Consider the following 19377-nt stretch of genomic DNA (forward strand, 5'->3'; position numbering starts at 1 on the left):
TTTTCTTTCCATTTTTAACTATTTTCTGAATCCAGTGAAATGGAAATTAAGAAACTATTTTTTGATTAGCATGTTTATGGTTATGAATGTCTTAAAAGTTGATAAAAATATTCTCTAAATTAGACTTTAGTCTTCTGTCATATTCACAATTATGACATTAAAACTGGTTTAAAAAAAAACAGGCTAAACATTTTGAGCCCTTGATTTGTTTTCCAGCTTTTCTTTGCAGGAAAATCTGTTTTCTGATCTGTTTCCTCTTTTGAATTATGATTTTACCTACATTTGGTGTAATGGAATTGGTTTGGTGTAAATCATAAAAAGAGAACATTTAAGAGGGGAGATTTGGAGGGGGTGGTTTGAAAGTAGAGAATGTATTTTGTTATTTTGTTTTGACATCACACTTATTTTTCAGAGATTTCCCTCTCTGCCTTCCCCACCAACAAACCTTCCTTTGTATCAAAGATTAAAACAGAAAAAGGAAAAAAACAATTCAGCAAAACCAGGGGTTGTTTTTTGTAATAACATGATAATACCAAGTATATTTTTTAATTACTTTTTCTCTTTACATAATTTGATTTTTCTGAAATAAGTGCTAAAATATTTTCCAAAAGAGTTAGAACTTGAGATTTATTGATTAATAGGGGCTTCTCCTTACCTTGCATGCATTTATCCGAGGGGGAAAAAAAGCTAATGAAACCAGTGAGTCTCTCAGCTGTAACTTGCTGAAGTTTTTATGCCATTAACAGAGGAAGTGGGTTCTTTCAAGTTCTGCATTTTTACCTGAAATGGTCATGATCTTTTCAAATAAACCAGGAAGCTGAAAGTGCAAAAATTTGCAAAAATGCTTCTAGTCTTAGTCTTACAGTAAGATTCTTCAGTATATAAACTGTAAAAATATATGAACAAGCATTTTTTCAAAAGAAGAAATGCAAACTATCAGCTATATGAAAGAATACTCCAAATAACTCTCAGTAAGTGAAATTTAAACAGCTCTGAAGTTTTACAACTGTCATTCACAATTTGACAAGACAAAAATGATATGTTGGAGGTATTGCACTGATATTGGTACTGTGAATTGTTCTCTCCATTTTGGAAAACATACTATATGGAACTATGCCAGAAAAAGTCACTAAACTCTACATGGTCTTTGATCCAGCCATACTACCACTGAACTCATGCCCAAAGGAGGCCAAAGATGAATGGAAAGATCCCATACATACAAAAATATAAATAGCATTTTTTGTGAAAGTAAAGAACTGGAGGCATAAGAGATGCCCCTTGTCTGATGGCATAACAGATTATAGCATTTGAAGATAATTACGACAGTATAAGAAATTAGGAACATGAAAATTCAGAAAAACTTGGCAAGGTGGATACGCATGGATGAGGAACAAAGTAGGCTAAATGAGGAGAACAATTCACACGACTACAATAATGTAAAAGAAAACAAGAATGTCATCATTGACTTCATAGGACTTAGGATGAAACACCTTCTCTTGACAGAGCTGCAAAATAAGGCACATGTTATCAGACACAGTCTATATGTTGGTTTGTTTTACTTAATTAGATTTCGCTACAAAGAATGGTTCGTCATTGATTTTTAAAAATCAATTAAAAAAACAGTAAGATATCACTTCTGGGTTTCACTGATGTGATAAGGAACATGGTTTCTTAGTTCCAAATATTCTGTATAGTAGGGTGAATGTGATAAAACACTGTAATTAGAATGCTTAAAATAGGCAAATTTATAAAGTGTATATCCAAATTGCATATTTCCACTTTTTTGTAATTTATTTCTTGATATAAATGTATGACTTAAAGATAACTTTAAGTTTGAAAATAATGACTGACCAGCCAAAAACTAAATACCTCTGACTTTAGCTAATTCTTCTCTGTTCTAACTATTGTTTTAAGTATTTTTGTACAGCTTCCAGGATAGCTATTAATGTTCAGTGTGTTACTTTGAAATTTAGATGGTAAAACTCTCCTTAAGACCTCTTTTAAAGCACTAGTTTTGATGCTGTCAGGTGAAAATAAATGGCTGTATATCCTACGTGATTTTGTTACCTTTGAGGTATAAAAGAGGAATGCCAGAAAAATTTATTGTAAAGTGAATTTTAGTTTGACTTTTCTATACTCCTATTGAATTTTCTGGAAGATTGGAAAAGTAATCTGACTGAAAAAAATGTTGTTTCTGGGTATAATTGTAATAATTGAGTTTCTGATCTCTTTCTAACAGTGTAAGGTCACAGCTTATCCATGCCAGTTCAGTCCTTGAAACCCAAGTCCATATCCTACTATAAATTCAACCCACAGACTCCAAATAGTGTGTTGGAGCTGTGCCTCTCTTTCTGCTAGCATCCAAGGATGTCACTGGCCTATAGGAATTATCCACTGATTTCCCCATGTGACCAGATATTTTTTTTTCTTCTGGATAATATCTTTTAACTTCAGTTCTTCTTCATTGTACCTTATTGGTTGTATGTCACAGCCTTGCACCCACCATATGTCTCTCCATTGCCTTCTGAATAATACTTAATTTTAATTCTTTGTACTTGTAGTGTTCCATGACCCACAGGCATACCCCACCACTAGTAGGGGATAGGTGTGATAAAGGTGAGCCTTTGTTTCAGGAAGAAGTTTGGTATCATTAAAAGAACTTTACAATTTGTTAAAGGCAATTGGGGCTCTATTTCAGTATTCCTGGCAGGCAGTGAAAATCATCTTAGCTAGGGTTACTGTCATGTAAGTGGAGAAAATGGAATAAAGATAATAAAAACGAGGCTTCTAGGTGGTTCAGTGGATTGAGTGCTGGACCTGGAGGTTGGAAGACTTGAGTTCAAATATGGCTTCACACTAACTGTGTGACCCTGGGTAAGTCATTCTATTCTGCCTGCCTTGGTTTCCTCAACCCTAAAATAATGATGATAATGATAATGGTAACTACCTCCCAGAATTGTTGTGAGGATCAAATGAGGTATTTCTGTTACGCCTAGCACAGTGTCTGGTACATAGTAGATGCTTTATAAATGGTAACTATGATGTTCAGAAGGGGGTGAGTTTAAGAGAAAAGAAAAGTAGTTCTATTTTGAACATGTTGAGTTTATAATGCCTGCGAGTGTTTCACTTCAAAGTGTCCATTAGGCAATTGATGTGGGGCTGGAGAGAGAGAGAGAATATGGATGAATATACCTGTCTGAGACATCTCTATAGAGATGATAATTGAACCTATGAGAACTGATGAGGTCACTGAGATAAAATTTATAATGAGAAGGAAACCCTCACTGTGCAAATGTACAGTGAGAGAATACAATATAGAAAAGAGAGAGAAAAAGTGGTTAACAGAAGAACCAGGTGAGTAGTATGCAAGAGGACCGAGTGGTTAACATGTGAAACACTGCAGAGAGCTCAGGAAGGATAAGGAATGAGAAAAACCCATCAGATGTGGCAAAGAGGAGACTTCAGATAGCTTTGGAGAGAGTAGCTTCAATTAAGGGAAGTCAGAAAACCAAATTGCAAGATGTTGAGAAATGAGAGAAGTGGAGGCAACAAGAGTAGATAACTTTTTATACATGTGTAACTGTGAAAGGATATGAAGATATGGGAGATATTTGTCTGAAAACCAATAGCATATGCAACTTCAGTACTTCGGTACTTCTCAGGTAGGTTCTCAGACAGATCTGTGAGCTTATTATGGATAGTCCCTTCTGCAGTTCAGTTCACAGCGCATCCATGCCAGCCCATCCTGTGCAATGCTTGTCTGTGGTCAAACATAATGCTATGGGAGGTATTGCCACAGGAAGTCCTCCTCCTGCATCGAAGTGCATTTCTCAGTTTGTTTTGATGTTATGAGGATACCAGTGGAGACTACCCATTGCTCCTCTTTTGCTTTTACCAAATCACTAGCCCATTTTTTTCAATCATACACTTGTTTGATGTCATGCTTTATGCCTGGTCTTTGTGATTTCTTTATTTATGTATTTCTTCCTGCTCGCATCCACTGTGCATCTTTCTCTGTTGCTTTCTGAGTGATACTCATTTTTAATGCTTCTGAGAAATGAAGTATCCAGTATCCACTTAGTAGTAGATTGTAATGGTTATAAACAAAGTGGTATAATCTCAAAGGAACAAGACAAAGCTTAAGTGCCCTCTTCTACAAAGAGATTTTCATGATTTCCCCACTCCAAATACCAGCACCCTCTTTTGCAAACTACTTTGTTTTTAACTATTTTGTGTTTGTGCTTATTGTCTTTGTGTTTATTTTATATATGTGCTTCTCCCCCCCTCCCATTAAAATGTAAGCTTATTTCTAGTAGAGAATTTTTATTTTGTGTATTTGTGTCCCCAGTATTTAGCATAGTGCCTGGCACATAGTAGATATTTAATGAGTGATCATGAGTTGATAATTTGAAGAGAACAAATGATCAACCCATCCAAAAGTATTTCCCCATTGTCTCTTCTACAGTGCCTGCTATATCCATAGTATTTACTAATTTTGGTTAAAACTTTAAAAGTCCCTATAAAAATTAAAATGTTATTTGAGAAGGTTGGGTTGATTTATCAGATTAGCTGGCGATTCACTCAACATAGTCTTAGGGAAATGACACAATTTATGCAAGTTTTGATGAAACAATTAGGAGAAAACTCCCCAGTCAGGGTATATTATAATAGCAGTTGTTTTTTTTTTACAGCTGTAGATGAGACTAAAGTGAGCACTGACACTTCTGACTCAGAAATTCTGTGATCTTGGAGTTAGGAATGTTCAGGTACAAAACTTTGCCTGTTGTAATGTATGTAACAATCGACATCAGCTATTAAAAAGCAAATGAGAATGTTACATATTGTCCCTGATACGCTTAATAGAGAGTGAGTATGTTTATTAAGAGTAGTTTTAACATATGAGGAGGGTGTTAGGTAAGCCTGATAACATGCTAATCATAAATGTTAGCTGTTAAACAGTTACCAGGGTATAGTCTTATCTCACAGACTAAAGCAGGGATTTGAATAGGATGAAATCATTTTGGTTCTGAGTTCTAATTTAGTAGCTTTTGAAAGTATTTAGGTTTTGTTTGGTTTGTGCTGGGTTACAGTATGTTTTGAGTTATATTTGATATGTGATCTTATCTGTGTGGATACTTCCTCCTCTGATGTAGACTATAATCCCGCCATGCCTTATTTGCCAATTCTTCTCTAAATTTTTCCGTAAATCCTCCATAGTGTATCCACCTAATTTGCTAGAGGCCTTTTGGTTCCTTTAGTATTGTCTGGACAACATCGGGATGCTTGGGCCTTCCATGTTTTCCCTCATTCTCATTGTATGAATAGCCTACTTGCTTTTATAGTTATTCTTATTCTTAATGGCATCTTTTACACATTATCATTGAAAATGTAAATAGGCTGTAGCACATTACCATATAGCTTTACATTAAGGTCATGTGTTCTGTGATTCACAGCATTATCAGGAAAATGTTAGTGTTGAAAAGGATTGACTTTTGTAATAGTAATTGCTGAGCAGTTTCTCATGCATTACATCTCTATTCTGTCACTTTCACCTATTTAGTTATGGAACTAGTTACCTATGTGCTGTGTTTCTCAACTTAGGGTGGGACCAAGATGGTGGGGTAGGTTGAGGTTTAGCCTCAGCCAAGATGTGGATTCATGTCCCACAGATCTGGCCATGTTCCCCCAACTCAGTAGGCTTTATTGGCTTCCAGTCACCTCCACTATCAAATAAAGCCCTCTGTTTGGTGTTCAAAACCCTTCACAACCTGCTCCTACCTATCTGTCTGGTCTTTTACACATTATAGTCTGCCGTTTTGAGTCCAGTGATGCTATCCTCCATGCTATTCCTCAAAAAAAGGATACTCCATTTCCTGACCCTAGACATTTTCTCTGGCTGTCCCCTAAGCCCAGAATGCTCCTCTTCCTCATTTGTGCCTCCTGACTTCAAGTCCCAGCTAAAAGTTGGGGAACTTTTCCTGATCCCTCTTATTTCTAGTATCTTCCTTCTGTTAATTATTTACGAATGCTATATGAATATAGCTACATATAGATATGTGTGTATATACACATATTACACTATGAGCTTTTTGAGAACAGGGACTGTCTTCAGTCTTTCTTTGTATCCCCAGTGCTTAGCATGTATTCATCTTTGAATGAACATCTCGAGATGACATTGCCTGATTGCATGTCTTGCAAAACTTTATTTAAGCTGGTTTAACCCTCTACTCCTTCTCTTGCTTTTTGTGACATGCAATTTCATCAATTTGGACAACTCCTAGTGTAGAAACTATTCCATAATTGTATATTAGCAGGTCGCATGGTATGCATTTAAGAAAGACATAATCTGAGATAGAGACAAAGAACTAAGACTTGGGCCCAGTTCTTCTTAGCTCCAAAACTGCTGCTTTCCACCCCCACCACCAGACTGCTGCTTTGTGAGAATGAAAGTTACACCTTTTATCCTAGTTTCTAAATTCTAGATAAATGTGGCTATTATCAGCATGATGTTTCTTTTAAGTATAGGAGCTAATCCACCAATATCTCTTAAACTGAATAACCAAAACATTTCCTTTATTGATTACATATAGCTACATGAGAGACCCACCTCAATTCAAGTCTTGTCATGATAGCAAAAATCTCTCCATAGGTGGTGCAAAGCAAAACTTCTTATCATCTTGTGGAAACAGAATCAAAGGATAAAAGGTGCAGAATCAGACAATGAGAGGTATTTTAGATAGAAAAGCAGAGCATAGATGTTTGGGAGAATGATGAATCTACAGAATTATTTGTTGATACTCTGAAAGACAAAACCTGTGAGGCTTAACAGTGTTCTCCAGAATATTCAGAGAGAAGTAAAATATTAACAGATAATGTAAAAAATTACATAAGCAAGTAGTACAACCCTTTTATTTTTCTACCTAGAAGGAAGCAAGCTTTCTCTTCATGTCTTTAAGTTAGCAATACTGATCTGGCCACAGACTTTGTAGTAATGTCAAGCTTTATAAAAGAATAACAGAATAACTATAATAATTTAATATATAATAATTTCTAACAGTAACAACAGGTCTAGGGTTCTGTTTCCATATAAATCATCATCATCATTTTTCATACAATTCAGATGGAGGTTTACAAAACATTGTCCTCTTACCAATCCTGTGAGGTTGGTAGTATAAGTATATCCACATTCTCTAGATAAGGAAACTGAAGTTTGGGGAGATTGTGACTTTCCCAGGATCATATAGCTAATAAATGCTGAAATGAAGACTTTTCTTTGACCAGTGGTTTTTTATTTTTATTTTTTACCATTTAAAAATATTTTACCAATTTTTTTTTATTCTTTTGCTTCTCCATCCTACCTTCTAGCAATGATACTTTAGCTCAATTATCTTAATAGATTTTTATATTGAAGATAATTCAAATTTATATCAATTCATATTTTTGAGATATTCTTTAGGATTCAGTAGAGGGGCAGAGTGAAAAAGTGTGCGAATAGTTTGATAGATTCCAGGATATGCTAAATGATTCAATTCCTGTTTTATGAAAAAGCTGAAATCTAGAAATTTATTTGTAAATTGACTGTTAGGAACATAAGATGTTTTTACATAAAAACAACATTGTAATTCTGATCATGTTCAGTATAGCAAACATTTTGCTAATAGTAATCCTGAGGAGAACCGGGTAGGATCTAACTCAGCTAGGGTGGGCTTCACTTCATCAGTCATGATGTTCCAACATTGGACAAGGAAGGGCTAATGTGGCAATGCAGGACTCTAGGGGGCAGTAATGAATTAAGTACAGACTCAGAGCAGTCAAACCCTTCTCATTACTGTTGTAACCAAATACTTTGCCTCCCCAGTAAAAACAGTCTTAGTTGATTCAGCCACTTCTTTTATTCTTGTTTACTACTTTTTGTGGCAGTGTAATATGGTAAAGAGCAGTGGTCTTAAAAATAAGGAAAAACCTAGGTTTTGAATATATTGTCTCTCATAGACACTTAATAAATGTTTCTTGAATTGAATCCTGACTCCCAACATTTATTAGTTGTAACCTTGGACAAGTCACTTACCTGCTCTGAGACTTATTTTCATCTATAAAATGGAAATAATACAACACTTTATTTCACATGGTTATTATTGGAAGTGTACAGCATAAGCTTGAATTGTTATTGCTGCTACTATCATTGTTGCTCTGAAACTTAGTGGTGTAGTGGGAAAGGAATTCTTTATTTATATCTAAACATTTTCTTTGCCTACTTCCTCATTTATTGAACTGCTTTACTTTTGATATGCTTTCCATGGACTATCTTAATACGCTAAATTAGTTTCTTTTGTTAGACACAAGAAGGGCCTGGTTGACCTGTTTTTTGCTAAAAGAAAAAGAAATGTATTGTTAGGTGTAAACTTCCAAAACTTATAGAACTGGTTTTGTAAGGCACCCAGGCCCATTGATTATCTCCTCCTTGGACGCTCCGTCCTGCCAAGGCATAGGAATCCATCTCCCTCAGATAGTATAACTGTCTCCCTCCCTCATCTACTCCTCATGAAGGCAGTAGTGCACATGTTCTTATTTTATTTGGGCAACTGCATTGTATAGTCTCATACCCTCTTCCTCGGGATTTCAAGACTTGATAGCTCAGTTTGAATGTTGCATGTATCTTTGAAGCTTCTGTTTTTCCCGCTCCGGATTTCACTAAAACTCCTCTCACTTCCCGTCTCTAATATAGCTTCCTTATGCTTATAATCATATAAATATGCCATTCCATTGCTTGGAAAAGAGAATGAATTGGAGTTTTCAGTCACCTTTCCAGTCTGATGTCTGTGAGATGGAACCTCAGAATTGCTTTAATTTGCATTTCTGATATATTATTTATTAATGATTTGGAGCATTGTTTTTTCAAATGGCTGTTGGTAGCTTGGATTTCTTTCTTGGAAAACTAAGTACAGAAGGCTTTCTCAAGGAGTCTAGCCTAGAAGGGGAGGAGAGATATAAGCAAATAGTTAACAGGGATGGGGGACAACACATGGGCATATTTGTAAGCAATAAAGCAGGATCTGGTAGGTTGAGAGAGACTGAAGATTAGAGAGTAGAAATGATAGGACAATCTACTTGAAAAGATGGGATCAAATAGGATTAAAGATGCATTTAGAAGGAATTATGTTAGCCAGGAAAGGGCCACCTCTTCTTGAGAGACAGGGGTGAAGGTAAAGTTAGTAAGACTTGCTGGAGATGTAAGATAAAGAGGGAGCTGTTGTCAAATGGTCTAAGGTTTTTGAATGAAGTCTGAGGTGAGCCTCTCAGCTGAAAGTGTCGGGCTGTAGTGGGAGGTGTGAAGAGGGATGGACAGATTTGGAATAGTCCTTATGGGAAGAAGGAGAATAAATCTGTTAGGGAGGTCTAAAAAGGATCACAGTGTTGAATTGGGAGCCCTGTTAAGATTATGTAACATAAATTTGTAGCAAACACCTGAAATTTTCACTGAGCCAAATAATGATCAAAAATCCAATTAGAAACTATATTAAGTGATTTCTTTTCAACTCAGAACTACATAGAAAGCCAGCCAGATGCCCACTGGCAGTAGGAAAGGGACAACCAACAAAGCCAGGGTAGGCTCAGGCAAACAAGCTTCCAGACTCCCAGCATGACCAGAGATGGACCAGAGACATATGAGGCTTACAAGACTATGCCCAGGGCCATCAAAAATGGAGGCTCCCTCTCCGTTGCCAAGGGCAAGCACAAGCTTGTGTATGCACACAGGCACACACACACACACACATGCATTCAAGGGTGAAAAACCCTGGAAATCCTTGTGAGCAGCAGTAACTAGTTTTCAGCCTGAGACTAGGGGCTCTAACATCCCAAGTACTGTGAACCCAGGTCTTACGCAAGGTAAGACCCAAAGCATAAAGGAGCACAGCCTGTCTCTGGCACAGAGCTTCAGTTCAGAAACTAAAGCTATAGAAATGGCTAAATTAAAAAAAACACTGACAGATTTTTTTTTATTTAATTAATTTATTTGTTTTCAGTTTTCAACAATCACTTTCATAAGTCTTAAATTTTCTCACCTTCGTTCCCCAAGGTGGCATGCAATCTTATATGGGTTCTATGCATACATTCTTATTAAATACATTTTCACTATGATCATGTTGCATAAAAGAATTAAGATGAATGGGAGTAACCATGAGAAAAAACAGATGACAGGTATTTTTAAAAAAATGAGATCTAGCTAGCCCTCTAGCTAGTAATTACTAGGAGCTAGTAATCAAATTGTGACACAAAGGGGAAAGTGAGTTTTCCTCAAGGACCACATGAATACCTAGAAGAGATGAAATGAGTTAAAAAATGAAAAAAAAGAATTGGAGCAAAGAATCTGAAGGAGCTATTGCTTAGAAAAGAAAGAGGTCATCCTTAACTAAGTAACAGACTCCCTAAGAACTAGATTTTAGACTAGTCACAAACTTGCCTCTAGGGACAAAATTAGAAGATTAAAATGAATGGAAGAATATGCAAGATAATTTGGTATTTAAAAAAAAAATGACTTAGGAAACAGGTCAATTAGAGATGATGTAAGAGTCATTGGACTCCCTGAAAACAGTGATTTAAAAAATAAAATCCTAGACACTACATTTCAGGAAATCATAAATGAAAAACTGCCCAAATGTATTTGAACTAGAAGACAAAATAAAGATAGACTCTATGAAGTACCTCCTGAAAAAAACTCCAAAAGGAAAAGTTCCAGGAATATCATAGCCAAAAACCCAAATTTCTCACATCAAAGAAAATATGTTACAAGCATCCAGAAAGGAGTTCTAGTACCAAGGAAATGCGGTCAGGATCACACAAGACCTGACAGTTCTTTCTATATCTTGAAATACAGTATTGCAGAGAACAGAAGAGCTAGCCTTACAATAAAGAATGATTCACCCTGCAAAGATATTAATACAGTTCTTTGAGAGGGAAAAAATAGACTTAATGGCCTAGGGGATTGAAAAAGCATGGTCTCTAATGAAAAGACCAGGGCTAAGTGGGAACAGAGAGTCTAGAGAACAGCAGAATAGTAATTACATTTGAGCAATTGAGAGACTGATAATGTAGGAGTAGAGCTCCAACCCTGGAATCTGGAAGACACTTGATATATGGCAAGCAGGGCAAGTCACTTAACCCTGTTTGCCTCAGTTTCCTCATCTATAAAATAACCTGGAGAAGGAAATGGCAAACCACTGCAGTATCTTTGCCAAGAAAACCCCAAATGGGGTAATGGAGAGTTGGACATAACTGAAACAGTGACAACAAAACATCCTAATAAACAGGTTAAGACAAAATAGAATAGAATCATGCTGTCTTCAAAGGGTATTGAAGGGAGCTAATAAGAAAAGCAGAGGGGGTGGAGCCAAGATGGCAGAGTAGAAGGGTACCTGTAGAAGCTGTCCTCCCAAAGCCCATAAAATACCTGTAAAAAACAACTAAACAAATTCTAAAGCAGTAGAAGCCTCAAAATGATGGAGGGAAAGAGATTTCCAGCTCAAGGCAGCCTGGAAGACCGACAAAAAAGGTCTGTCACAACACAGTATGGACAAGACTAGAGCAGGCTTCAAGAGCGCAGAATCACAGGCAGCAACTGTGGTTCCCAGATATCTCAATCCACAAATATCAAAGATAGCTTCAAAGATCAGTAAGAAAATGCTTTCACCTGGGTGAGAAGGGAACATGGTCTGGCCCCGGCCCCAGGGCAGTGGCTGATGTTGTGGTAGGAGTCCATTTTTGGAGCCCTTGGCCTAAAGATGCTGGGGGAATTGAGTGGCTGATCTGGTTCTCAGCCCTGAATGGCAGTCCTGGGGTGAGGAGGAGTACTGGTATGGTGGAGCTGGAGGTGGTTGTGGACTTGGAACCCTACTTACGGATCCTGGGCAGAAAAGCTTGTGGTTGCTTCCAGACCAAAGTGCAGGCCAGGAGAGGAGTTTCCTTTCCCTTGATTGTGCCACCTTGGAGAACTTACAGGTCCCAGAGTATCCCCTCCACTTGACAAAGGACTCAAAAGTCAAGTAACTGGCTGGGAAAATGCCCAAAAACGGGGAAGAAAATAAGACTATAGAAGATTACTTTCTTGGTGAACAGGTATTTTCCTCACTCCTTTGAGATGAGGAAGAACAAAGCATACCTTCAAAGGAAGACATAAAAGTCAAGGCTTCTACATCCAAAACCTCCAAAATAAATATGTAATGTTCTCAGGTCATGGAAGAGCTCAAAAAGAATTTTGAAAATCAAGTAAGAGAGGTGGAGGAAAAATTGGGAAGAGAAATGAGAGCGATGCAAGAAAAATCATGAAAAGCAAGTCAACAGCTTGCTAAAGGAGACCCAAAAAATGCTGAAGAAAATAACACCTTTAGAAATAGACTAACTCAAATCAGAAAAGAGGCCCAAAGAGCCAGTGAGGAGAAGAATGCTTTAAAGAGCAGAATTAGTCAAATGGAAAAGGAGTTTCAAAAGCTCACTGAAGAAAAGAGTTCTTTAAAAATTAGAATGGAGCAGATGGAACCTAATGACAATGTGAACTATCTCATTGGAAAAAACAACTGACCTAGAAAATAGATCCAGGAGAGACAATTTTAAAATTATGGGACTACCTGAAAGCCATGATCAAAAAAAGAGTCTAGATGTCATCTTTCGTGAAATTATCAAGGAAAACTGCCCTGATATTCTGGAAGCAGAGGGTAAAATAAATATTGAAAGAATTCACTGATCACCTCCTGAAAGAGATCCAAAAAGAAAAACTCTTAGGAATATTATAGTCAAATTCCAGAGTTCTCAGGTCAAGGAGAAAATATTGCAAGCAGCCAGAAAGAAACAATTAGAGTATTGTGGAAATACAATCGGGATAGCACAAGATTTGGCAGCTTCTATATTAAGGGATTGAAGGGCTTGGAATATGATATCCCAGAAGTCAAAGGAACTAGGATTAAAACCAAGAATCACCTACCCAGCAAAACTGAGTATAAACTACTTCAGGGGGAAAAAAAAGGTCATTCAATGAAATAGAGGACTTTCAAGCATTTTTGATGAAAAGACTAGAGCTGAATGGAAATTTTGACTTTCAAACACAAGGGTCAAGAGAAACATGAAAAGGCAAACAAGAGGCAAACTAAAGTTGAACTGTTTACATTCCTATATGGAAAGATACTATTTGTAATTCTTGAGACTTTTCTCAGTATTTGGGTACATATAGATAGAGGGCACAGGGTGAGTTGAATAGGAAGGGATGATATCTAAAAAAAATAAAATTAAGGGGTGAGAGAGGAATGTATTGGGAGGAGAAAAGGCAAAATGGAATGGAGCAAATTATCTCTCATAAAAGAGGCAAGATAAAGCTTTTTCAAAATGGAAAGGAGAAGGGGGAGATGAGAGGGGAAAAGTGAAGCTTACTCTCATCACATTTGGCTTAAGGAGGGAATTAACATACACACTCAATTTAGTATGAAAATCTATCTTACACTACAGGAAAGTAGGGGAGAAGAGGATAAGTGGGGCATGGTAGGGATGATAGAAGGGAGGGCAAATGAGAGGAGGGGGTAATTAGAAGTAAACACTTTTGGGGAGGGACAAGGTCAAAGGAGAGAATAGAATAAATAGGGGGCAGGATAGGATGGAGGGAAATACAGTTAGTCTTTTACAACATGACTGTTAGGGAAGTCTTTTGCATAACTACACATATATAGCCCATATTGAATTGCTTACCTTCTCAGTGGGGATGGGTGGGGAGGGAGGAAGGGAGAGAAGTTGGAACTAAAAGTTTTAGGAATAAATGTTGAGAATTGTTTTTGCATGCAACTGGGAAATAAGAAATACAGGTAATGGGGTATAGAAATCTATCTTACCCTACAAGAAAAGAGAGAAGATGGGGATAAAGGAAGGGAGAGGTATGATAGAAGGGAGGGCAGATTGGGGGAACGGGTAATCAGAATGCATGATGTCTTGGGGGAGGGGAGAGATGGGGAGAAAATTTGGAACTCAAAATTTTGTGGAAGTGAATGTTGAAAACTAAAAGTAAATTAATTTAAAAAAACAAAGGCCTTGGAGATAGATTTGTTGTGTTTTGGAGATTTTAAGAAAGTAAAGAGAAAGGAGAGTAAAAGAAATAAACAATTGTAGAAAAATGTATGATAAATATACTTAAACATGGAGGAGAGGAGGGGAGTGAACATCAGATGAACCTCTTACTGAAATAAACAGTGTTGAACACAGACACAATTTGTTATATAAATACATCAAACTCAGTAGACTTAACAAGGTGGAGGAGGGAGTTGATTATGAGGGGCTATAATCCTGAGGAGAGAATAACCACAAGCAAAACAAACTTCTTGATCCTTCAGAGAGACTAAAGGGGGAAAAAAGATCAAAGAACTAGAATATAACAATGTGCCCATCAATTTGGCTGAACAAATTACAGGGTATGAACAGAATGAAATATTATTTCATCATAAGAAATGACTAATCGAATGGTTTCAGAGAAGCCTAGGAAGACTTAGATGAACCAGTACAGAATGAAATAAGTCGAACCAGAAGAATTTATGCCATAATCACATTGTAAAGAAAAACAACTTTGAAAGACTTGAGAATTCTGTGACCAAACTGTCTTCCTAGAGTACTGATGATGAAGCATGCTAGCCCCTTTTTAACAAAAGAGCCAGTAGATTTGAGGTACAGAATAAGACATGCATTTTTAGACAGTGTGGGAATTTGATTGTACATATTTGTTGCACAGGATTGGTTTTTCTTTTGTTTCCAATGGGATAAAAAGGGATAGAGATAGGAATAAAGTAGAAAAAAAGCAGGAAAAAAATAAGTCACTGAGGTGTCTTTTTTACAAGAGCAAACAGAAAGGCAGGCAAGCAGCACAGTTTTGAATGTTGTGCATTAAACTTAAATACTTTCAGACAAAAGCAAATTGTACATAAGAGAATATATGAGATCTTCAGTATTGTGTTCGGTTCTCTTTTTGTTCTACTATGTATACAGGAATGACTTTTACTTTTATTTAATTCAGAATTTTTTTAACGAGAAAAAAATAGGGAAAAAATAATACTGGTCAGGGAATACCTGAAAGCAAAACAAACTTCCTGCCAACATCAACCATTCTCATAAGAAGGACACCCAGGGCTAGCCTGTGCCCATTGATAAGAGCAGACTGGTGGAGAATGTAAACCCCTTTGATTAAAGGGTGGAAGTTGAGTAACACAGCTTACTGGATTAAACTCCTCAGCCCGGCATTTAAAGGTGTATACAATCTGCATTATATCCTTTCAGATTTATTTCATATTAATTAATATGCATTTAAGCACTTACTATGTGGTAGGCACTGTTCTAAGCAGTGGAGATAAAAAGAAAAAGCAAACACAGCACTTGCTTCAAGGAACTTCTATTCTAGTGAGAGAGACAGCATCTACCACACAAAGTAGATGGAAGGAAGCCTTAGAAGGAAACGTACTACTAGTAGCTTAGAGTCCCAGGAAAGATTTTCCTATGGGTAGTAGCGCTGTCGCTCCCATTTTTACAATTTATACTTCAGCCAAATTGTCTTCCTACCTATTCTTTGAACTGGGTATGTGACCTTTGCAGTTGCAGGTAATGTAATATAAGAAGGTGATGTAGTAAAGTAGAAAGGAACATAGTTGTGCCAGGGTCAGAGCAGTTAGGTTAATATTCTGCCATTGATGCTTCTTGCTTATATGACCTTGAGCAAGTCATTTAAATTTCTTAGGCCTCAGTTTCTTCATCTGTTGAATGTGGAGGTTGAACTAAATAGCTTCTAAGTTAACTTTCAAATCTAGATCTAAGATCCTATGATCTTCATCTCTTCCTCTTAGAATCCCTACCCTCCTTGAAGGCTCAGGTCAGGTACTATCTCCCTTGGTAATAAACCTTTCCTGGTCCCTTCAGTTATTAGTACTCTCTCCCTCCTGAAATTATTTTATAGTCACTTATTTGTATACATCTTTCTCTCAAATAGAGTATAAATTCTTTGAGAGCAGAAAGTGTTTTTGTCTTAATATCCTTAGTTGTAGCATAGTGCCTTGTATCTAGTTAAGAACTGAATAAAAGCTTATTGAATGGGACTTTAATAAACTGAGGGACATGTAGTTTGTGGAGTTCCCCTGTGCTTTACAAGTCTTCTGTTTGTGTTCAATATGCCTTTTCCTAAGACTCTTGATTTACCCCCTCAACAAATGTATACTTAATAATTAGGAAAAGTTTTAACTGTGTAAGCAGTAGCCATTTGGTGGTAATAATCAGGATTTCCAGTTGTTTTTGAGACCAGAAACATACTTGAATTGAGAAAATGCTCTTTTCCTGTTCAGCAGTGTTCTTTCACTCAGAAGAAGCATAGTATTCAGCATGGAGGGCCTTCCCTATCTTCTGAGATAGTCCCTGCCTTTGTCAGACCACATCTATTATACTTGGAATTCCATGTTTTTAGAAGGATATTGACCAGGAGAGTGAGAACACTAAAGATCATGCCAATGTGGATCAGTTAAGGAACAAGGGAGGTTGAGCTTGGGGAAAAAAATCCTAGGACTTAGGAAGTACACATTATCTCCAGGTAATTGAAGAGCTACCATATGAAAGAAAGATTCTACATTTGTTTTTATAGGGGGAGACCTACCAGTCATGGGTGAGAGTTGCAGATTCAGATTTTCTACTCAGTATGAGGGAAATTGTCCATATAGAGCTGTCTACAAGACAGCAGGTCCACATCACTGGAAGTCTTCAAGGGGGGGTTGAATAATCGAGGTCCCTTCCATCTCTTAGATTTTTATCATTTGTCCTATATATAAATGTGAAAATGATTGATTTTCATATCATTATATGAAATGTTAGAAAACCCCCAACAATCCTTGTTTTGCTGACCAGTTAAAATGATTCCTGCAACCTCTAAAAGATATCCTAGTTGATAATTAATATTACTATAATTTGTAGATGTTGCCAGATTGTATACCAAATAGTTAATACTTTATACATGTACTTTATTTATACTATATAATTTTGTAAGTTGTTTCTATTTCAAATAGAGGCCCAAACAATTTGTACTACGGTACTTATATTTTCTTTTCAGTGCCTACAATGATCACATTAAGTGAATATAGGGTTGTATTCCAAATTGCTCCTGAATTGTTAATAGTGATCCTTAGTCATTCTCTCACGCATGCATGCACCCTCACATACTCTATGTATTTTTAAAAGTACAGAATATTGATGCCTCCTCATTTCTCACCTGGCTGCCCTGTCTTGGGACCTTACTGACTGACTTAACTGTGCCTGGCTTCTGGTACCTTTATCCTCTCCTTGTGCCCTTCCTTACCCATTCAGTTTCCTTTTGAGTATTATCTTCCCCCTTTAGATCTGAAGCTCCTGGAGGACAGGCACTGTCTTCCTTTTTTCCTGTTTGTATCCCAAGAGCATTTAACACCACTCCTGGCACATAGCAGACCCTTAATAAATGTTTATTGACTGACCTTGTTTGCAGAGAATTCACTCCACCTGTCCCCAGAGAGTTGCCCCCCTACCTGCCACTCCACCCCTGGGAGGGAGAAGCAAATGTACATTCATGAAGTAAATGTTTCCAAGCTGTAGAAGGAATGATATTCCCTAGGATTTTTACCCTACCTAATTCATTTAGAAACTGATAACTTTTGGACATTTTCTGAAGTTAAGACCTAAGAGATAAGTAAGATTCAGGTGTAGATGCATTTTTATTCTAGAGGCTAAAGAGAAAAAAAAGAATTGAAGTCCAATTTGTTGAATATAATATTCTTTGATGAAAATTGGTCTTTTCTCCTAAAGAAAGAATGATTAGGTAAACACATGTACCCCATCATCAAATCAGATGTATTTTAATACATTCACCATTTACATTAGCTACCAGTAATCACTAACCATTAATTCTCTGCTTTTCCTATAGGTACGAATAGCTGCCAAGTTCATCACTCATGCTCCCCCAGGAGAATTTAATGAAGTGTTTAATGGTGAGTAGTTAAATACCAGCAAATGATTAAATTATTACATGATGGCTTCATTAGAGAGAAAGAGTATAATGGCTTGACCTTGTATTTTTCTCGTTATCATTCCAAGTCATTACTTTAACTCTTCTCCAAGCCAAAATATTTGATAACCCTTAATACCCATATACCAGGGTTCCATATCATCTTTCTGCTATTCCAATCTCCAGAATACTGATTGAGTGATCCAGAACCAGAACTGAGGCTAAAAACAAAAATTGTAAAAGACCAACAAGAAACATATATGATCCCAAAATGTGAGACTCAAAAGATGGACCCAAATTGTAGGACAGTATAAATAAATACAAAAGTTTATGCTGTGTGCTAATTTATTATCTGATCATTTCTTGAGATACAAATATAAAAATAAAACAAACCATCCTGTGTTATAAGTTCCAGAATTTTCTATACACTTTGACTATAATTAAGTTTCATTGCTCAATCTAGTGTAGTTGCTTTATTTCAAGATTCTAGATAAAAATGTTATTGGAACACCGAAATGTTGTAACCAGTAAAAAAAAACCAAATCAGTAAGCATGTCAGCTGTTAATATTGAGTGAATCAACCTAGTGCAACAAAGCAGAATTAGGATCAATAACCATTTACTATCCTGGTTGGCATCTACTGGTTATTTGGGGGTGGGGAGGAGTGGTAATTATTTCCCCAAGTTCTCTCCCTCATTTCTAAGCATAACTTTCAAACAACTCATTGAAACACTTGCATTGCAACTAAAAAGTACTATTTAAACTTTTACTTCATTTTAACCCTTAATCTTATGAAACAAACTTTAGTTCCCTGTTTCATAACTAAGAGTTATATCTACTTCATTGGAGTTATCATGAAGACAAATGAGACCAAAATATTAAACCAGATGTTGGCAACTTTTCTGTGGCATGACTACCCATTTTTATTAGCATTCCTGATGCTTGTTCCTGCCTCCTGGGATCTTTGAGCATCAGTAGCCTCTGAGTTTATAATCAGACTCCTTCTCTCATCCACAAATGTCTTCCCCAGCATGTCAGAAGGAAAGTGAGATGAATTTGGGCACACCTATTTAAAAGGCTACTGACCCCTGCATAGAGAAACATTAAGCAACATCACTGCCATTGACCAGTGTTCAGTATTTTCAGATGATTCTTTTATCTCCATCTAGATGAATGTATCAAAATCTCCTAAGATAAAAGGACAAGAATGCTCATTGTAATTTGTTTGTAAAATGATACTAGAGTATTTTCATTTATTGTAAAATCCTTTGAAGGAAACCTTCAATGGTTTTTATTTACTTAGTACCTTCTATGGAAGTAGTAGGCACAGAGTCTGAGACATA

The 19377-nt window shown here is 36.7% G+C and overlaps 1 protein-coding gene across 1 annotated transcript in view; it reads left to right on the plus strand.

Annotated features, from left to right (window-relative positions):
• Positions 1-19377, plus strand: part of CAPZA1 (capping actin protein of muscle Z-line subunit alpha 1) — a 46821-nt gene that overhangs the window by 4089 nt on the left and 23355 nt on the right. The window contains 1 exon segment of the mRNA XM_072644362.1: positions 17954-18017. Coding sequence (XP_072500463.1) covers positions 17954-18017 — 64 coding nt within the window.

Source organism: Notamacropus eugenii, chromosome 2, assembly GCF_028372415.1.
Source record: "Notamacropus eugenii isolate mMacEug1 chromosome 2, mMacEug1.pri_v2, whole genome shotgun sequence".
Lineage (NCBI taxonomy): Eukaryota > Metazoa > Chordata > Mammalia > Diprotodontia > Macropodidae > Notamacropus > Notamacropus eugenii.